This window comes from Prinia subflava, chromosome 14, assembly GCF_021018805.1.
Source record: "Prinia subflava isolate CZ2003 ecotype Zambia chromosome 14, Cam_Psub_1.2, whole genome shotgun sequence".
NCBI classification, from domain to species: domain Eukaryota; kingdom Metazoa; phylum Chordata; class Aves; order Passeriformes; family Cisticolidae; genus Prinia; species Prinia subflava.
This window is the reverse complement of record NC_086260.1, coordinates 4,842,399-4,865,009: the sequence shown is the minus strand read 5'-3', so window position 1 is coordinate 4,865,009 and position 22,611 is coordinate 4,842,399. Positions and strand designations below refer to the sequence as shown.

Genomic DNA, 22,611 nt, shown 5'->3' with positions numbered 1-22,611 from the left:
TTTCTCTCCATAAATTAAGAAATAAGATGACATAGCAAAGGTTTGGTTTCTTTAAAAAAAATATCAGGCAGCTACAGGGTGGTCTAGAATTAGAAATATTCTGAACCAACCTGATTTCCAGTGGTGCTCAGTGTGGCACAAGTGGCATCAGTGCAGGTTCCCAACAACTCCCAAGCCAGGCTGGTATTTTCAAAAGGTAAAAGCTGTCCAGCACAGGGATCTAACTTTATGTGACAGTGGTAAAGATCTCAGACCCCTGTACTCAGTCTGCAAATTGAAGAATTGGTTCTGGAACATGATTATCCCTCTAGCACCGAGCACAGTGAAATAGTTTATTTGGCTCACTGAAGACTGAATCAGGACCATTTTCAGTTTGACTGCAGGAGTGAAGGGGCAGTTCTGACCTAATATTTCCTCTCTGAGAGCAACTGCATCAATCACAGCCTTCCAAAATTTTGAGAAGGCCAAGACTAGTGCTCACATCTACATACACAATGCAGTAAAAGCAATCAGCAGACTGGCACCTTTAAATACAGGTGATCTCTGTACTTGCCTTTGTGGTTTTGACTTTATTTCCACTGCTGCAAGACCAACCTGAATAGTCTGGTAGCACTTTACAGTCCTCTCCATCCAAACAGGGGTTCATGTGACACCACCACTTCTGCAGGACAATGGAAGCTGGAAAAAAAGAAGCAGAGAAAAGAAGCAATATCTTTTTTATCACTGTTGGTTTTTTGCAGGGAGGTTGTCGGTGCTGAGTCCAATTGGTTGATTTCAAAAGGTACCAACAATAATTACTGGTTTAACAGTGAATTCCATGGAGGTAAAAAAGTGGCTAAACCCTTCACCAGGTAAATGCAATATGCAAGTGGTGAACAGGCAGGCACCACCAGAGACTGACTCCAGCACTTGAATTGACCTCTGGAAGTGCCTTTCCATCTCCACTGCCTACAAAAATGACCTGTCTCCTTCATTTGCGTGCTTCAATCAAGTCCCTGCAGTAATGGAGCTCAGGCTTCTTGTTTAACCCATGTCTGCATATGGGAGACTGGACAGAGAAATATCAGTTTCCTCCTTCACTGAGTGAGAAAACAGAACTGCACAGAGATGTAAACCCGTGAGGTCTGTCAGCAAATACTGCAGGTAAGGATGGGGAAACCTCTGGAAAGCACTAGAATATCAACTAAAAATCTACTTGCAGTCACACTGCCACTTTTGCAATATGTTTTGGAAGGCTACAGTTGTACACCTTAACTGGGCAGATTTATTAATTTCTACCCTTAAGCCAATTTCTATTAAGACTAAGCCTATTACTTTTAGAAATGTAGTCATGACTTTATAAGCCTGCTGTTAACAGCACAAACACCTGCATGCATTTCTCAGTTTTGCATTGTCCATGGCACACATTAGATCCCAGAAAATTATTATGAAATATATCAGTACACAATCCTACATAATCTATATTGGATTTCAAAATAAAATATGGCTTAAAATGTTGATTCAGCCAGTCTGCATTATGCTATTATGTGCACAAACTATTGAATAGCATGCCTTAAAAGATAACACATTCAAAAGAGATGAACAAAAATAATGGAGCCTACTTCTTATAAAACACTTTTTTCCTTTTAATTTCAAGACATGTTTGTTCTTCTGCAACCTTTAGATTGGAGTGTCAAGCAGGCAAGCTGACATCAGGATATTGCCAAAATGTTCCTTCAATTACTTTTGGTTTGCACTTTTACTGAAAAGCATTATGAAAAAATACACTTCTAGAACACTGCTTTGGCTATTATAAACTAATCTTTCAGTCTTGCAACATTACAAAATAAATGTATGAACTTCCACCAGTCATCTGGGTCTCAGATCATTTGCATTGATACTGACTGATTATGGACATAAAGTTGTGGATAAAAATAATGAGTGGAACCTGACTGTGCATCCTGGGAGGTGAGAGATCATTTCTGATAAGGTCAGTAAGGATGGAATGAAAAACACCCCGAGAAGATGGCAGCACCCAACAGGGCTCCTGCACAGAGAAAAACAGACAAACCAAGGCAGTGTGGGGTGGAAAGAGGCACCATGACCCATCTGGAGGAGTGGGAATGAGGAATGGCAAGCCCCAGGTCTGCTGGGGCAGGCAGGGCTGGGAGATCTGAGGTGGGAGCAGCAGGAACCAACCACAGCAGTGAGAATTGCTGCCCTAATGGAAATGATCACCACTGCTGGGTTAAGGTCTGAAGTTCAATGGAAATTAAAAAACAGCTGCAAGCAAATTCCTTTATAAAATCATTTTTTTATTTTTGTTTTTGGTTGGAAAATTAGCTCTGTTTTGTGTATATTCTTCCCTTTAAACTCAGGACAAATTACAGGCAAATTAAACAAGCCTGCATTAAGGACAAACGTGCTGGAAAAAGACCCTAAATGTCTGTATCAGTCTGTGAAATGCAAATTCAAAACCCAAACAGTTTCTTGCTTTCAGTGTAGGAGTCTACTGAGGGGTATGTGTAGAGTGGGAGAAAACACATCTAATCCTGAGGCTAAGGAAAGAGTTTCAGTTTCTGTGCTGCAGCAACCCACTGTAGTCCAGATATTTGCAAAAATCAGCAAAGCCTGCTAAACCCTTACACTAAGGTGTGAGGGAGAATCAAACACTTCCACTTTAAAAGCCAAAATCTTACATTCATAATATTTTGTTGCATTTAATTGCAACCACACTGGAAGAAAAAACCAACTAATAAAGTCCTTCAGCAACTGTTGACTGAATCAAGCTTCTTCAGTGTTTATATATTTCTGCTATAGAATGACAGTGTCACCTTTGCAGTATTTAAGTGAGTTTAAAATAATGCCTGGCTTCTATTATCTGTCAAATGTAAAAGTGTTTCTGCTATTTGATGTGTCACCTAAAAATGCAGAAGACACTTTTGGTGTAACAAGAAAACTCCCTAAGAAAATGCACAGTTAAACTTGACTGCATTGCTGAATAACAAAGCATAAAAATAGTAGGCATCTAAAAATCTTTTTTTAAAAAAATATTTTTTTAAAATATCTGTTTTGACAGCTTCATAACAGGTAAAAAACCCCTTCAAACAATGTATTTAGAGTTTTATGTCTGACACTGAACATTTATGAATATTAGATTAGAATTGGACTTTGAAGCTTTTAGTTTTATATGTAAGTGAACTGGTTGCAATTTTATGTGCAAAAGAATGAAAACAGGATCTTGTTTATGAATCAATGAAATTAGGGATTTTGGTAACTTTAAGATTTTTTAAAAAGTATGTCTTGAAGTAGATTTACTAAGTTAACAAGAGTAGCAGTCTCTACAAAAAATAGGCATATTACATAGTAAAATATTGATCTAGAGAAAAGCTCTCCATATCAGATGTCCCAGCACCACCTGCATGCCCAATCTTAAGGCTGCATTTTTTAACCAGTGAATTTTTAGCCAAGTTACTCAGTCTTAAGACATCTGGAAGAATTAATACCATAAGCTCGAATTTCTTGGCTTATACTGTTTTCAAACTAATTCACAGAATTCTTCTGTGAAAAAACTAAGTTTTATTGGCACAGACACGAACTGGGCCAGTACATACATTAAGAGGATTAATTACACCAAGATTTATGCACAGGCTCATTATCACCAACGCGCAGAGACGTTTCCAAAAATTAACAAAAGGAAGGATTAGGCCTTTTTGAGGCGGGACCGGGGTGAAGTCAGACATCAAGGAGACTAAACTGGAAGAATGTCAAGGAGGCAGGAGTGAGCAGAGCCCCTCACCTTCCACGCAGGAGGGCTGGGCCCGCGTGGTGCCGGCCACCTGGCCCGGGAAGCAGGAGCACTTCACGGTCTGCGAGCGCTCCTCGATGCGGTTCTTGTTGCAGCACCTGTGCACGGCCACCACTTCACACGTGCCCTGCTTCACCTGGTGCTGGCCTGATCGTGGCAGAGGTAAAGGGTGGAGAGAAAGAAACACGTCAGTGCCTTGAGAAGAAGCCAGGTTGTGCAGTCCTGCAAGATCCTGGGTCTCCCCTGCACCGCCTCAAATCCCCAGGAATGCAAAGAAGCAAAGTGTCTTGTAGGATCTGGCTCATTCCCTGAGTTTGTGCACCAGCCTTTCTTATAAAATTAATTTCTGCAAGTCATTTTTCCCGTCTATCTTCCCTCACCCTAACAAAGCCATAGGGAGAAGAGCAGTTTAGAGTTTTCCATTAGATGAAGGCAAAAAGACAGAACATGCCCCTCTTCCTTTGCCCTCCTGACACCCAACGGGTTTTATATTTAATTCTTTCCCTTCATGAATGGACACAATGGGTAGGATAATATTTAAAATAAGAGAAACATCTTAAATAGTAAGGAAACCTTTTAACACATCAACATGTGAGTACTGCTTGCCATGCTTGACATCACAGACAAGCTGATAACAAGGTAACCTGTAAAGTTGTCATGGATAGTCAAGTTTTGTCCAAAAGAAAAATAAAAACCACTCCCAAACTCTATGGATTTCTTCAGTTCCCTCCCAGACACTTCTGAACAAACCTCTGATAAATATTGTGTCCTCCTGCTTTGCTCATTATTTACTGTCCATTATTTCTCCAAGTTTATCATTCCCCTCCCTTTCTCTTCCTTTCACGTCTCACCTCACTGCTCCTTGCAGCTGATCATTTTCCTCCACTGCCAAACCTCCTCTCCATCCTGCCTAAACCTTCTCTCAGAAACTCCACAAGCCCCTCAGCTCCTTGCATAAGTCATTTCCATATCCTCACTTTCCTGAACAGCTTTCAAGTGCTTCATCTTGCATTTGTCTTGTCTTATTTAGAGTAGAGCCTTGGATGGCTCTTATCTGTTTGTAAAGCACCTTGTAAATTAACAGCACTACAGAGCAGGGTGAGTTACTTCATAAGAGAGCCAGACAGAGAGACAACACTGAGAATAATAAAAATAGTCACCATCAAAGCAGCACAAAGAATGAGAGAAAAGACAGCCAGATATCAGTGTAGGTGTGGCTGATATCAAAGGCACAGAGAATAAAGAAATACAGGGGGAAGGGAGAGAACTATCCACGAACAGACAGTCAGTCCTCCAAGTCACAAACCTGAAAATTACCCTGCTCCCTCCTCTCTCAGTGTTTGCCCTGTTTGAAGGTTTTTGTTTGGTTATTTTGTAGTGGTTTGAGGGGGTTTTTTGTTTGTTTTTTTACAGTGTCTGCTGCTAATTGACATCAGACACACCTTTACAAATGAAATTTTATTGAGGGAATAAGATCACTGCAATTTTTGTGCAGAAAATGTTATGACTTGATTAGGTGTGAAATCTTAACTTTCAAAAAGAGTTAGCAATGCTATTTAGGCTTCTATAGGAGTTTGTAAAAAGAAAAACAGTATTAAATACATACTTATAACTTTTTTAAAAAGTTGGCTTGGCAGTGTTTCTCACTGTGTATGTTTTGGTTTCACAAGTATTTCAAGCACAGCTGAAATACTCGTGAAAAAAACACTTGGCTGCCTGAATTTTGTTGCCAAAATTGTATTCATAACAACCTCAATGGACAAGAAACTATGCATATTCAATCTTGGAGTGGAAATGTAGTGTTCTACTTGAGCACTCAGCTTTTAAAAAAATTATACATACTGAGATTTTTGAAGGTTTTTTTTCCTTTTTTCCCCTGAGGACAAAGCTACACTACTTTTAAGCAAAATGTGCTACAGCAGAAAAATGCATAAGGTATTTTACAGCAAGTTGGCAAAATGCTGAAGATAACATAAAAGTACCTTACAGAGCCACTGTAGTAAGTTTATTGGCAGACTCTGACTTTTCATGCAAGTACCTAATACCCATATAATAATAATCATGGGAAAAAAATGAAAACAGCTAATATTCAGGAGGACAGCAGCTTCTCTGTAAGTTAATATGGAAAACAAACACACCAAAGGGAAAGCAAATTTGCCACTTCATCCCAAAATATTGTTCCTTAAAATGCTTGTAGAAAAGGTGGCACAAGTTCTGACAGAAAAGATTTTGCAAAATGAGATTGCTAATTTAAGAGAGGTTGTTAATTAAATGAGGTTGTTAATTTATTTATTAAATAATTTTAATATTTATTTCATTATCTGTTTATTGGTGCTACAGCCTGAATCAAAACTCTTTGGAGAAAATGTCCATTGGTTTCGTACAGTGCCCACTGTGGTGGCCCTGCCTTCACTGGAATCAACAGCAAAGTTTCTATTCACTTCAGGAGGGCAAGGTCAGAGTCTGGTTTGTCCTTGAGAATGAGATTTTATAAGGGAAGCAATAAAAAGCAAAAATTTTGAGCTGCTCAGGCCACATGTTTGCATTTGCCATGTATCTTATCTGAAAGACCAAGTGACCAGGCCTTGTCCTTAATCAAAGTCACTATTCACCAGATATCAGATGCTGAGATAAGAGAAGAAACCCTTTTTTTCCAGAAGATACATCACAAGGAGGGACAAGATCCAGCTCCAAGGATCAATATGTAGAAAATAAAATGTCTATTTCCCAGCTCAAATCCTGCTTCCTTGAGGTGAACAGTCCTGTTAAGCCAATACCAAAGGAAATCAAACACACTGGCCCTGAGCATACAGCCCCAAAAACCTGGGGCTCTCTTTCAATTATCTTGTTTGACTTTTAAAGCAGTGACTGTGCTGCCCTGGAGTGCCAGGAGTCAACACACACTGCTGTTTGCAGAGGGTGAGATTAAGTTTCCTGATGAAAGCAGCCCTTGGTGAAGGAGCTGTTTTTCTGTCACATTCCTGTTTGGCAGCTCCACAAGCAGGTAAGGGGAGGTGTCCCCTCTTCGTCTCCTGGCAGGAGTGGGATGCCCAAGTTTGGAAACACCACTGCCACACAAGGGAAGGCAGCTGTCTTGGATTATGTAACCAAAAAAAAAAAAAAAAACAACTGTATTCTATTTAATCTGTTAAAAGCCGTTGGGGAGTTTTTTTTTTCTTTATCTCTTGTAACTTCAGGGGGGAGGGAGGTGAATGCCTTCTGATAATAGACCAGCTGTTAAAACCAGGTGGGGCAGTGTTTCTTATCTCTTTCACCACTGCCCACCCTCTGGGGATATCTTCTGTTAATGGGCCATTGAGGCTCACCAGTGACACATTACACCATCCATTGTGAGATGGACCACCCAGTGGGGAGGAGCCAACCATTCCTACCAAGATAAAAACTGAGATGTAGGAACACTAAACAGCCTGTTTGCCACTGGGTTCCCAGAGGAAGACCAGACCCACTGGACCCTTTTTCTACAGGATCATCTCTACTCCACAGAACCACATCTGTCACTCCAGGAAGACTTATTTGGACTGCTTCCAACACCCTGATAGCAGGGTGTCAGGTCGTATTCCTGACTCTGTCAGGGTTTTCTAAGACTTTTGTTTATTTGCTTGTTTGGGGTTTTTTTTTGTACTCCTGCATTTGTATTTTTAATATTCCTAGTAAAGAGCTGTTATTCCTATTCCCATATTTTAGCTTGAAAGCCCCTAATTTCAAAATTACAATAATTTGGAAGGAGAGTTCCAACTTTCCCTGACAGACACCAAACCAAGACAGCAGCACTCCCTCATCCCTAAAGCACAGCTCTGATGGAGTACAACAGTGGAGGCACTAAAAAGACACAGACATCTGCATGCATCATTTGCATTAATTGGATTGCCCTTGTAATAGTCTTTCCCCTCCTACACGCTCACATCGATATTTCCTCCTGCTTGTTCACACACGTCCTGACACTTTTTATGCTGTTGAGCACCATATGAATTTCTCCTTAATATTCAGACACATCTGTGAGCAGGTGCTGAGCAAATGCTGGGGGTTAACGTGGCGCCTTTTGGTCCTGTTTTTTGCCAGTGTTCAGAAATCTAGAGGATAAACACTCATTTGCAGAGTGGCTTTCAGATGTAAGAAAATTCACAGAAAATCTGAACCAACCCTAACTCAATCTGTTCCTCCCTAAATCTACTGAAACCTGTGGTAGCTGCATTCAGGTGCCCAACAGCAGCTAAAAGGAGGAGTATAAGAATTCTCTCCTGCATGTTTTAACATTCATCTTGCACTAAATAAACTTTCATCTTAGGTTTAAAGTACACTTAACATGCAGCTGAGATTATACTGACAGAAACACGCAAGAAACACCTTAAAATATTTTATAATCGATGGATTCTCCGGAAGCCAGGTCATTAGAGGAGCAGGGACTGAAGAGTTTTTAAAATATGAAAATCACAGTAAGTGAATTCTATGCCGGACACATCAGGAAAGCCATTTCAGGGAGAAAGGCAGTACGAGAGAGGGAGAAAAGCTGTGGGGAGCAAAGCCCATAAATTCATAGCCCATCACCTGTAAACCTATCCAGATCTGCACCTTAAGGGCTGTCAGTGTTTGCAGTCAAATTTCAGTTACATCTAAGGGAAGATGTATTTAAAAGGGATCAAATAAGAAAACTCTCCGAAGGGAGAAACCTTTTATCAGCAACACCACCACATCACAGTCTCTGTGACAGAGCAGCTTCTGCATATTGAAGAGAGAACATGGGCCAGCCAGTGGAGGGCAGGGCATGAGTGTTGAAAACCTTTTACCAGCAGTTTGGCAGGTGTGTTGCTGTCAATATCTAATTTCTTCACAGCTCTGCTTCCCCAGAAACCCCATTGCTGCTCTGTTTCACTGAGGACACTTTCTCTGCCTCCCAGAACAGGACTCAATGGGACAGGGCTCCCTAATGGAACAGCCTCCAGGACACTCCCTGCCATGAGTGTTGCTGCCTTCCATCATGAGATATCTACAGGTAACAACAACCCTCAGGTGCCCAGGTCTAGAATATTTCTGAATGACCTCAAGAGGTGGCCACATGAAGGTTCTGTGACCATTTATTTGTCATCTGTAGGATTTTCATCCCAGAAGAAGTTGCTGTGTAGAGCTGCAAGACAACACCCTGGGATTTCAGAGAAAACAGACATCTCTGAAGAGCAAGAAAATACAAACCACAAAGTTATTAGGCTTGGACATTACAAACCAGAGCAAGTGTTGTGGGTAGAGTTGACTCAATAATCACTACTGAACTGTTTATTCTCAGTGGTATTCTTAATATTCTCTGTATTATTCTTAATGCTTTTTTTTCAACAAACATATTTGACAAGACCTTATTTTCACTCTCTTCACAGAAGTCAGAGGGCAGATACTCAATTAATACTTCTAAAACTCTTTGAAATGCTCAAAAGAAAAGAGGGAAATACAATTATTGTTAATAAAATATCAAACATGATAGTGATGCACTTCTAAACCATGAGGAACATGTCAAAGAAAGAGGCTTTCAGAAGGTTGCCAACCAATCTGTCCACATCCATTTCATCTCTGTGACTAATTCTGATCACTCCCAGGGAGTGCTGTCTCAATGCAGGCAGCACACCCCTACCAGAAATCCTGAACAACCACCTCCTCTTTCTAATTTCTTGGCTAAGAAACATAAGGAAAAGACAAATTTAAAGGGAGCTTTTGTCTCTGTTTCATAATCTGCCACCTCTGATGAAGAGAGCTACTGTGCTGTGGAGAGCAAATCTGGAGTAGGATGAGCCCAGCTCAGCACATTCCTCAGAAAGGCTCAAAACCAGCAAGCTTGGTCTGCACAAAATCAACTGCATCATTTATTTAAAGGGTAAGAGGATGGATGTCAATAGGAGGATGAACAGCTATGGAACTAAATATTGCGGACAACATTAAGAGAAACAAATGAGTTTAGAAGTCAGCACTGATGCTGTTTGGAAGAGGAAAGCACTTTAAGAAGCTTGGTGCCAGTTCATCATCTGCCTTCATCTCATGCTGGCTTTTGCTTACAAATAATGAGCATAGGAAGCACACACCAGAAGGCAAACATTGTTAGAAAACCACAAATATTAGAGGACATAACAAATGCTATTTTTCATATCCTTTGCCAAACATATTTACAAGAATCAATCCGGCTCACATGGCAGGGGTCTTCTGAGGGGTAAAAGGGGAATTTCTGAAGATGATAACTCTTTTCAAGAAAAGAAGCTAAAAATTTACACACCATGTTAGAGGCTGAGAATGTCAGAAAAGCTTTTTCTCTACTACCATTCCGTCAGGTACTGGATTTTTTTCATAATTTCACATTTATGTCACAAAGTTCTATCTTAGATGCTCTCCTCCTTCAAGGATATGCAGTATATACGTATACACACACACTTTCTCAGAAATTGCCTCTGAATATACAAATAAGTCCAGCTCCACTTTTAAAGTTCAACCTTTTCACTTATGGGCAGTAAGGGAGTGCTCAGAGATAGTCCAGAACTGCCACAAAAGCCCAGATCAGCTGTTCTAGAATAAATAGACAAGAAATGTCTTCCCATAATCACCTGCCCATGATAGTAGGCAAAGTAAGATATAACACACAAGAAAAAAATCAAACAAAACCAAACAAAAATCACAAAAAAACCCAACCCAACACCATTATTCTTACAATCTCGAATACACTGCAGGATGGTGATTCCTAGTGCTAACATCTGTAAGAAATAAGCAAGCAAAGATACAACCATTTTCCAGAGGTAGGAATAGAGGCTGGAGCTTCCACAATGTGCAGGTTTCAAACCTAAGAGTTTTTCTCATAACTTATGAAGTTAAAGATTTCGTTCTCATCAAGACATTTTTGCTTTTTTCCTTGTGGAAACCAGCAGTATGCAAAATCACAATAAAGATTTTAACTGGAGGACTGGAGAAGCAGCCCTGAACAACTTTAACTTGTTTCAGGTGAGAAGTGACATGTGGGGTAAAAAAAAAACCCTCTCAAAACAAGCAACTAAGTAGAGAGGAACACCATGGGTACAGTAGGTTTGCCTCTGTATTTGAAAATAGGTGAGTGACCTCAAACCCTGATAATGAGACCCACAGAGTTAATGGAATCACAACCCCTCAGAGCAGGGGGAGGAAGCTGCTGACACAGCTGGAGAGGATCCTGTAGCACAGTGAGTTCTGCCACGAGTGTCAGGGGTCACATCCATATGGAGATTAAAGTCCCCTGGAATAAGTAGCACAGGTGACCTTAGATCAGACACAAGCACAGAGACTTCTCCAAGGAAAGCAGCATTAAACCTGAGTGGTCAATAAATCAAAACAGCTGAGAGGGTGCTGGGAATGAGGGGAGGAGGAGAGAAAAACTGCTGCAAATGGAAAGGTGGATGAAGGGTGACCTGGAAGCAAAAAACAAATTAAAACATGAGTGTCTCTATCTCTTGGAGTGCTGGCTGAAGTCGATCAATGCGGACTGCTGCCTTTCAGCTGGGCACCAATATTCATCCTGCTTCAAGTACACACATCACTTGTGCAGACAAAATCCAAAAAACCTCACAGGGCACCTCGGAGTACAGTAGAGTTAATAATTTCCTACGGGGAGCTTCCTATTGTGGGGCTATTTTAGGTGAGGCAGAGGAGAAAATGCAAAGGAAAGATTTGGTTTTCAATCATAACTTGTAGCAAATGAGCAACATTGTGCTCTCTAATATAGAAGTATTTCCCAGGTGTCCCATTAACACTCACTCCTGCTATTACACACCGACCACTATTTTTCTCTCATTTGTTCCTTCCTTCACAAATTTATCATGAGAGAAAGGGGAAGAGAATGAAAGCAGTCCCCTGGAGAGATTTCTGCTTGCCTGAAGAAAGCAGGTACACACACATCCATACAGGCCAGCCTTGTGGTTACTCACCACTTTGTAAGCAAAATTAAATTTTCTGCCTCAAGTGCGAGAGCTGATTTCCTCTTAAAACAGGGTTGTTCTCAGCATAGGAAAGCAAAAATAGCGTATTTGGGACCACAAACTGAGAAAGGCAGTCCCATCCACGTCAATAATGAAGCCATCCTGCCCAGGGTGTCACTAACACAGCCCCTGCAGGCTCCAGGAGCTCACTGCCATTTGCAGTTGCTCTCCCCACCCAGTCTCAGGGCTGTGCTTTTGTCTCAGAGCAGCTTCTTGCTGCTCATCTTTGGCATGACAGAAGTTCATTTAGAAGCATCATAATCTTTAAGAAATTACAAAAAAAACAAACTAGCAAAAAAAAAAAATCCCCAACAAAACAACAAACTTTTAAAGTCTGTCTCGTGCATGCAGCAAAATATATTTTGAGGATTAAGCCTTGTGCCTTTCTGAGCATTCCTCCATCACCTAAAATATCTAATGATCATTTCAGACTTACTTGTGTAAAACAAACATTTGTAATCTACTAAATACCAGAGGTATTTTTAACCCAGTTCAAGGTCGTTCATCAGACTAGAATGATATTTGTTTAGAGAATATGAAGCGCTAATTGTCCTCTAAGTCATTAGGTTTTGTAGATTAAGTAAATGGAAGCTGCCAGAAAACAAAGTAGATGGTTGGGAAAAAAGGATTCTCTAAATTTCAAGTGAAAATTGAATCTCTATTCTCATGTCCAAATAGAATCAGTAAAACTGGGGAGAGCAACCAAAGAAACATTGTACTCCATTTCACTGCTCAAAACTACTCACATTTACAAGGCATGAAGTACTTCTGCTTTTCTGGGGTTCATTTTTATAATGCAAAGATATATTTCCCTCCTTAAATTACTTTGATGGGACTACAGAATAATAGGGCTTGGCCTGAATCTGACAGTTAGAGGTAGGCAAATAAATAATTATTCATTAATTAACCCTCACTTGACAATCTGTTCCAGAAAGATCCAGACATAAATGTTATCATTAAATGGTGTGGTTTATTAAACTCTTCTGGTTGTCCTGTTTTACATTCTTAATTTACAAGACAGGCAGTGAATCCCTCTTTCCACTAATTGCTCTGAGTTTATTAAAATCATAGAGCAGCATTTGTTACCACAGAAGAACTGTCTTTTGCAAAAAGCAGACCCAGCAGATAAGACTGAATTTGAATGATAGATTTCACTGCTGAAGTGGGATGAGTTTTCATGAGATAGGCAAATGGAATTCTGAGGAATGTTACAAGCAATCAGCTCAGTTAATGCACTGGGCAGCAGGCCATCAGCCCCTCAGCTGGTCTCTAATCCTTGGGAAAAGCCCAATGTCTTGATCACCACTGATGAATTATTTTCAAAGTTTGTCTCATTTTATATCAGGTTTTATACAGCTGTAATGATTACCTTGGATTTATCCAATAGAATAGACAAGGAAAGCATCACAGCAGTCCAAGGATAAGATCCAGCTGCCGGTTAAGCAATAACAGGTCATAAAACTAAATTGAACAAATGCATTCTTAACTCTGAGTGGCATGAGGACTTCTGAGTGGCACAGACTCGATCCAACCTGGCTGAAAGCTCATTGAAGTTAAGTTGATTTAACTGCTATATCCAGAAGTGCAAAGCATAAGGGAGGTTTCTAGAATGTCAAGAGATATATTTTTAGTCAACATTGTTGAAATTTGGGGGGGGTTTCTACATGAAAAAAAACCCCAAACCACTGCAGACTGCCCACCCCTTCATGCTGCACTGTGACAGACACACAGTAAAATCTAATCACAATGAAATAAAGTGAGAATTAACCAGGTAACTGTTTCCCATAGGCTCACATTTAAACTCCTGACCCCACCTTACACTGCTAATGACAGAATAATACTTTAAAGGTCAGAATTCAGAAGCTGTCAGGGTCTGTACATTTCCTATTTTATACTGATGACTCTCTGTCAAAGCTTCACCCTTAATAGTTCTTTTTCTTTTCAAGATTCTGCAGCTCTCTTGAGCCTTTCAACTTTCACTTTTTAATCTTCTTTACCTAAAAATAAAGGTGCAAGACTACAATTTTAACATTCCAGTCTCAGGCTGTAACCCAAGAAAATCCCAGAAGGGTGCAGTTCAAACAGCCAAATATGGAAATCTCTGCTCTGCAACTGGGCATGCACAAGTGGGTGCTGCCACAACACACAAACTCTGCTGACATCTCACCTTATTTCCTCCATGCTAGTTACCTTATTAACCCTATTATTTTCTGCGGCAAAAAGTTGGTTTTGAAGTCAGCGTACAGCTACTTTTGCATAAATCTAGCTTTTTCATTTGGCAACTAGCAACAATAAAGATATTTTACCCAGGATTAAAATGTGAATTACTAGACAAAAGCTGCTTGAATCAGTAAAGACAGTGTTAACACACCCTTCTCAAAAGTGAAAGAACTATCAGTTAAAAGATTTTTTTTTTTGTTCCACACATTCCATTCCAAGTATTGAGCTCTTCTTCCATTCTTATTAAAATTGACAGTCCTTGACAATGATTTGGTAGATCTTCCATTTAAATTAAGCCATCCAGCTTGAAGTGAAAAGTTAAAACATAACTTTATAATGGCACAGAAGCCACCATATCCTGTAATATGCACCACAGAAACAAACTGGAGAGCAGCACCAAAAGCTTCCTCCCACATCACATCACAGCTTTGACAGAAAGGGACCACAGCTCTGAGAGAAAATCTGAGAGCTTGGTCCTTGAATCTAATTCAATCTTCACTGCCATCATTCACAGGACTAAGAGAGCTCTTGACTCTTGCAGATTATTGTATTTGGAAGGGGGTTTTTGACCATGAGATGGAAATTCACCCCCCAATAAGGGAGCACATTTATTTTGTGATGCAGCAGGTGCCATAACAGCATTTCCCTGTGCCTGTAGGAAACCAGACAGACACTGGCTTAGCTCCAGGGCACTTGACAAAGCATATTTGGATTAGAGGCTCAGAGGAGCTAGAATTGAAGGGGAAGTCTCAAATTCCCAAGGGCTTTTGAATGTCCAATTCTTATGTTGGCAATGAAATCTATTTGAAATCAACAGCAATTAGACGTTTAAACAGCAGGAAGGCACTTGGATATTTTTCTAGATGTTGGCCAGAAAAAAATAAGTGATTTATGTAAGTCTGAAAAGGAGATTTACTTCATTCACCACAGAAGAGAGGGATTGCTCTTTTTAGCAGGAACACTTGTCACAACTGGGCAAGTTGCAGAGACCATGTAGTGAATCTGTCCCTTGGAAGTATCCCAGGCAGCTTGTCAGATTTGACAAAGTTTCTTTCTTACCAGAAAACAACAGGCCTCCTCACCTGGTGAATTTTTCCTTGGCCCTAATAAGACTATCAGCAAATGCAGAGATGAATTAGAATAGTCATTAAGGAGACAGAGCATAAAAAATGAGCCACAGGAAAGGTCAGAGCAGCCAGGGTGAGTTAAGAAGAGCACGTGCCCTGTCCCCACCGCTGCAGATGTGAAGGGAACAACCAAGGGAGAGAAGCAGATGTTCCTGTTAAAGTTGTTAAAGCAAATTTCATGGCTGCTTTCAAGGATAATGGAGCAGCCATAGGTGGCAGGAGAGGACATGTCATTACCTTCTGCAGTGCTGCTTAGGCTCCCCCAAGAGCCATTGACTTTAACAGCAATGCTCCACCATCTCCTGCCTGTGAAAGTTAAAGGTGACCTGGCACAGTTGTCATTAGTTTCACTCTTTCCACAAGGATGGTACTCTAAATAAAGCAGTTGGGTTTTCCTCTTGAAGTCAGCACATTAAAAAGGAGAAACTTTTAACAGTTTTTTCTGATCGTATTCTCAAAAAAAAATTCAACCCACAGTTATGGGAGGTTTTCTACCCTTAAAAATTGTGTTGACTTTAACTCACTAGAAAACACTTTCTGCCAGTGTGGTTGGCTTTTCTTGATCTCAAAACACACATTGCCTTGCAATATAAATTGTCAGAATAGTGGGTAGCTTTGAAAATCTGTGGACATTGTGAGATTACATTCAGTGTCCTTTTGAAACTCCAGCTCAGTGCCTCAGCAGGGACAGGGTGGGAAGCAGCCATGGTTTGCAATAGCTGTTCCTACAGAGCAGCAGCAGCTCCATAAAGGCACATTCCTCTGCCAGACACCTTGCCTGAGAAGCCAAGAAAAGGTCAGTTTAATCTGTAGTGAATCCCAGCAGCAGGAGACAGCTGCATTAGTGCCCCTGTGCTCCTCAGCCCTGTACAACCTGCTGGATAGCCCATGGAAAAGGACCTCCTTTCCATTCACACCTGCTCAACTCCTGTTATTTTCAAAGCTTCTCAGGATGCTGTGTGGGGTTGGACTGCCTCCCTCACACTGTTCTTTGAGCCTTTAAATGTGAAATTCCAGCAGCCTCTGCTTTAAACACGAACTGCTGCCCTGCCTCCTGCTGCTGAGCTCCCTCCAGTGCCCACGCCACAGGACTCGTGTCCAGCAGCATCATCACTGCCCAGCAGGCACTCCCAGCAGCAGGAACTGGCCAGAATCCCATTAATATCCCTCTGCCAGCACAATCCAAGAAAACAGCAGAAATTCTGTCTCCTATCTGGATAAGAGGGAATGAGACAGCCAGGGAGAAATCCACCGGGCAATTTTTCTTCAGTGAATTTGTTCTTATCAAAGCCCTGAGAGCTCCAGCTCACTGCAAACCAAGCACTGTCTGAGGGCACTTCCCAACTGCAGCAGGCAGGGCTGGCTTAGAACAACATCTTGAGGTAAAAGGCTCTGTATCCATCACTAATCCATCGAGGCTTCCTGATCCTAGGTGATTGCAGCTCGTAATTATTTGCAAGCCCCTCTTGCAAGCACAAGAAATTACAAGACCTTCTTTATAGTGACTGTCCACCTTCAGAGCATGCAAACCTGACCAGCTGAGATTAAACAGTATAATTTACAGGTTGGTTTCTGCACTTCCACTTCCCTGAAGAGAACTCAATTGTCAGCACACTGACAGTCCTGACTAGCCCAGTTTAATTCTGCCTTGGCAAACAGAACTTTCAAGGAAAATAACTCACCCACTTGAGCTGCCATGACTTTTTCTTAATGAAATAGTCTGAGTCCTGTAATGTAAAAATACCTACTTTTCTGCATTTAATAAAAATATGAGTTTTGCTTAACAAATATTATAAAATGTTATTGTTAGGGAACAGGCAAGGTGGTATTCAACATGACAATGCAGAAATAGAAATGGCTTTTCAAGTCTTTTGTTATTTCATATGTGATTAAGTGCCTGCAAGCTTTCTGTTTAAATACTTCTAACAAAGTCATTTACATATTACTCGTGAATTACAGGTGAAATGTAGTTATTTTAATTGCAGTCTCCAACAAACTGCTTCTGAGAACACAAAAATGGCAGTGCAGAATCTAAGGTAAAAATTCCCCTTTATTTTTGGGCAAAGATTAAGGGAGAGACAGAAATGTGGAAGACTTAAAAGATACTAAAATGAGTATAAAAAACTTACTGGGTTTAAAACAAGAACATCCAGCAAAAGATAACATTTCTCTGTGAACCAGTGGCTCTGATAAGGCAGGATACATCTAGAAGAATATTTTAATTCATCCTGAAATCAGTGGCAGATGTCCTAAGGTTATCATAAATATGTACACTTTGGAAATAGCCTTAGCTGGGAAGGGATCTGGCTTCAGCAACAAAACCCCAAAAGAGCTCACTTACAAACAAGAAAACAGGTTTATCCCTACGCTGTTCCGAGCACCCTATGTTCTGTGAGGCTGCAGAATAATGATTTATCTTTAATCACAATTCAAAACCACACAACAAACCAGACAGAGGAGCTGACAGTGAATATGCTCATAATTTGACCTGGCCACATACAGACTGTTCCTAACTCCAAGTTATACAAAGCTATGGTGTACAAGGCTCAGCACCAGAGAGAATTAGACCTTCAGATATTAAAAACATCTGACACTTCACTCAGAGTGTCCTACTTTTACCTGAAGGAAATTTGCCATGCAAGTTTCCTAAAAAAGCAGGGAAGCACCAGAACCACATCCATTGCCAGCACCTACAGTTCCACATGAGTAAATTGCACATTTCAGCATCACCTGTTCCTCTTAACTCAAACACATCCCAGAGAAGAGAGCTGGACTCCAAACCACCACAAAGGTGTGATTCCACCAGGTGCCAGGAGAACTCCAAGGAATCCACATGAGAGTGCCTGAGCCAAACATTCTGCACTGCTGGTGAATGAGACACTCGAAGAAAAGTGTGATAATCACAAAATCATGGAATCATAGATAGGTTTGGATTAGAAGGGACCTGAAAAATCACCTGGTTCCAACCTGCCTGCCATGGGCAGGGACTCCTTTCTCTGTCCCAGCTTACACTAAGCCTCACCCAATCTGGCCTTGGACACTTCCAAGGATGGGGCAGCCACAGCTTCTTTGGACAACCACCCCCACAGTCAAGAAGTTCTTCCCAATATCCCATCTAAAGCTGCTTTCTTTCAGTTTGAAGCCACTCCCCCTTGTCTTGTCACTACAGGGCCTTGTAAATGAGTCTCTCTCCCTCTCATAGCTCCCCTCAGTCCTCACAAGGATTTCTCTGCTCTCTCTCCACACAGCCCACAGTACAGTGCTCTGATGGACCCAAATGATTTCCAGAAAAGAACTTTGGAGGAGGTTTCAAGCATATCTTCCAACCTGACTGCAGCAGTGGGGCACCTGAAGGCCTGAAGCACTGAATTTCATATAAATTTCACTCCCTACGTAAGTTTTAGGTATAATTACCTTAAATATCAAGTCTTTTAAATATCAATAGTAAAATCTCTGACCACCAACACTCTCCTTTAGCTACAAAGGCTGCCCTTTTTTACTCCTCTTGAAACCTATTGAGCCTGTGAGCCAGGGTGGGTTTGTTCCCAGTGTGCCCTGGCTTCACATTTATTCTTTCACACAGGCAAGGCACTGAGAGCACTGAATTGCCACCTGTGGGTATCTTTTACAAGCTAGTGAACAGCAGGGTGTGTCAAAAGAAGAACTCAGCTCCCTTCCTACTGAGAACTATTCCACTTTTCAGTTTGTACTCATTAAATTCCACTAACTATTAGACATGAAATCAGACATGTTATTTGGCAACAAACCTGGCATCTATTTGCAATGGTCTAGAAAAAAACCAGCATTATTTCTCCTTCAGGAATGCACTTTGCTCTCTAAGATTAAAAGGTGCAGTCTTTTGAAAATCATAACTCATTTCTCCTTTCATTTATTTAAAATCATTGACCTTTTATCAGGAACTTCAGTAACATATTGTTATTCAAAGAACACTGAAGTTGGGTAAGAGAGAATAGATTTCTATTTCTTCTAACATTCCTGTTGGTTCAAACCAGAAGGGTATTTTTTTTATTAATTTTTTACATGTCAGAAAAAAATTCTAATCAGTAGAGAAGAAAAAGTTGTTAATCTAGACCCCTATAAAACCTGAAAATACTGCAAGTGAAGGAACAGATGTATTTGTGCATGAAACACCGTGTCAAAATTAGGACTACCCTCTTTAAAAGAGTTTCTCAGCTCATATTTCTCCCTCCTAGCATTATGAGAACAGAGCTGTGTCTGATGATGATTCACAGCTTAAAGCACAGGGGAGTTTCATACGACAGGGGGATGGCAATGACCAGGATGAACAGATCCTGGTTTAGGGATCCAGCACTCTGCCAGCCCAACACACGATCCTTTGTCAGCTTCTGACTAATTTTAAGCTTCTGTATGGGGTGGATTGTTAGGTACTTTGTTTTATGGCACACAGACCATTTGTGGGGAGTCTGTCAGAAGTGGAAAACAGCTTTGTTTGCAGGATTCTGTAAATGGTTTCCTCAGATACCTTCACACTGGAAGGTGCCTCTTTCATGGGGGCTGAGCAGAACCCTTTTCTCTCAGCGGACACCTCTGACCACACAAAAACATGGAAAGTGATGAATTAAAATACTGAAAATTAAATTAAATTAAATTAAAATCCTGGAGCAGGGAGTGAGCAGTTTCTGGCTAGAGGCAAAGAGAAAACTTTCAGTAAGCAATCAGGCCTGGGTGAAAAGGTAAAAGCAACATAGTTTGTGTCTTGTCCTCAGAAGTACTGAACTAAGACAGGCAATTAGGCAAAATGAGAATGGACTCAGTGAAACAATTTGTTATTTGTTTATTATTCACTAACATCTGATAGAGACTCCACAGAAACAAAATCCCTTCCTGGAGGTCTTTGCCTTGCTTAGAACTCATTACCCCAGAGACTGGAGATATCACTGATGCTATTTTAATCCACTAAGCTGCTGTTGCTTAGCTATGTGGCAAGTCCTATAAAACTCTGCTCTGCACAAAGCAAAATCTTCTCTCTCCTGGCAAGAAGTCCTTGAACTTGAAGGTTTGAATCTCTAGCAACTCAGACTGTGGCAAAATGACTAGTCATAATAGCAGTGCAGGATAATGCCTTGTATTTTCAAATTTTAGGTTTTGCTGTACTGTATTAGTGCACATCCAGCAGCTCTTGTCACCAATAATTACTATCCCACAGCAACTACACTAAAATACCCACCAATTAACTAATTTCATTTTGACAGTTTTAGAAGCAGAAGAGGAGAAATATTGATGTCTCCGAAGCACAGTCAGCAGCTGACACACATCTTCTTTCTATCCAAAGGAGCTGCTGTCAAATGAATTGCTTAAAAAGGTATTTGAGGTGGTTCTGTAGAACACAGCAAGGATGCACTGCAGAGCCTCCTGCAAGTATTAATTCTTGGGGGGCTATTAAGGTTGGCACAAACGAAAAATACTCCTTGGTGGCAAGAAATGACAATCTGAGAAAAGCTGTATTTATAGATGGCCAGTATTTTAAAGGCTGAGCAAGTTTTGAGAATAGACATTTCCTCTAAAAAATAAAGCAAATCTTGACTTTTTCAGCAATATGCACTAAATATTTAATAAGGGATCCTGGAGCTTGGGAAGTTTTAAGACACTGTGTTAGAATATTGAACTAATAAGCTCCTCCAGTAAGCCTCTAAATACGTACAGTTAAACATTACCTAGTTTATTTTAATTATTTAACACAGAGACTGAAGGAGGTTAATGTGACCCAGTGGACTTGTTTATGTTGAAAACTATTGCCTCTCCTTAGTCAAAAATCTGCATGCTGAGCTGCATCAGAGCACAGAGCTACAAGGGAGCCATAAGGAATAGAGGTTTACAGCTGCCTGCTAACACCAGGGTGGGAGTGTTTGCACCAGGGCTGTGCCTGCACGGAGACACAGCCCATAAACAAAGTCAGGCCCATTAATTTTATTTACATCACTTGGAAAACTAATATACTTAAGTTAGAGGTGAGGCTGAGAATGTCCTAGACAGTGGGGGATATTGCTTGTTTCCAAAATTTAGTTTTAGAAAATATAAAAAGCCCCATCATTTACTCTTCAGTTCAAAAATTCTAATAGCTAGTGGTCCTTCTCTTTCTTCAGACTAAGGATAATATTTCATTTGGCTCTTCAGCCTGGAGAGAAAGCTGTCTTCACTAAGCCACAGAAAACAAAGAAATAACTCAAACCACCCTGAAAAACTCAAGTGATAGAGAATAGGTACTAAATATTATGGAGAGAAAATCAGCTTTGCATTCTTCCACATCCATCCAAAAAGGAGATGAGGGAAAGGCAACTGTTCATGGCCCCTGTGAGGAAAGGGGGGAATAATCCAGTTTGAAGCAATGACAGCTAAGACCCAGTATATTCACCTGGATATCTCCTCTTTAGAAAGATTAAAAGCTAGTCTTGCTTAAGTAAAAGGCTTGAGTTTCATTTTAACTGGCTATCTTGTTTATCAAAAGAAATCTTGTTCAACAGTTGCTTTTATTTGTCCCTGGGAATGCCAGCACAAGCTGAGGCTTATGTTCCTTTTTGTCCATGGAATGCAAAATCATCCATCTCATGCACAGCATAACGTGCCAATGAACAACATGGCTTAGCTCTGCAAGGACTCTGTTTCAGAGCAATGTTCAGAGCCATCATTTTGATTCTATAAACTGTGTTTATAACATAAAGGTTGTTACAGACTAAGGAGAAAAGCCACTGGGAGCAGAAGAGAGGGGACCCTTAGAGGATCAGCTGGCAGAAGGAAGGCGTTGGAGTTCACCATGCTAACGGAGTCACATGCACTCAGAAGGGAACATAAAATGAAAACGATGCATTTGTGTTTCCTAGAAACAGAGAATCCTCTGTGCTAGAGCTGTCCTATCAGCAGATCCATGCACACAGCCCTGTGCTGCCCTGCCATTGGAGATCTACTGGTTTAAACCTGCAGGATCCTGCCCAAAGGGATGGTAAACATCTATTTCAGCTTCACAGGAGACCTGCTCTGCCACCTCAACCCTTCCTGCCCTTTCTCTCCATCACCTCCTTGGAGGTGGTAAACACGGGTGACCATGACTGTGTTTTGTTTTTAACTCGTTGCTCTGTTTGACTGAAAGGTGTGGTATTTTTAAACCTTCATGAAATCCAGGTGCCTAAATTCTGCAGCTATTCAATTTCCAAGATTTAAATAAGCTGGAGGTTGTGCTTTGGAGCTTTGCCCTCTAGAAAAACAAAACTTCATGAAAATCACTGATCTCGCAGTAAAAACAACCTGATTTTCAAACAAAGCTGAGGTGAAATGACAAAACTTCCAAGTAACATCAACATCATCTTCAATCACCTAAAAATCTCAGGGAAATCAGTGGAGCAGAAACTCATCCACATAAAAAGAACCTAATAATTAGTGATTCCAATGTTTCATCTGAGAGTGAACCCAGGGGGTACCAGAGTCTTTTTTAACCCCAGTCTTGGGA

General features: G+C 40.7%; 1 protein-coding gene across 1 annotated transcript in view; it reads right to left on the bottom strand.

Moving 5' to 3' along the window:
- Nucleotides 1-526: 526 nt before the first annotated feature.
- TAFA4 (TAFA chemokine like family member 4) overlaps nt 527-22,611 on the bottom strand; it is a 41,299-nt gene continuing 19,214 nt past the window's right edge. Inside the window, exons 3-4 of the mRNA XM_063411678.1 lie at nt 3,779-3,934; nt 527-678 (exon numbers count right to left, since the gene is read on the bottom strand). Coding sequence (XP_063267748.1) covers nt 527-678; nt 3,779-3,934 — 308 coding nt within the window. The remainder of the gene's footprint in view (nt 679-3,778; nt 3,935-22,611) is intronic.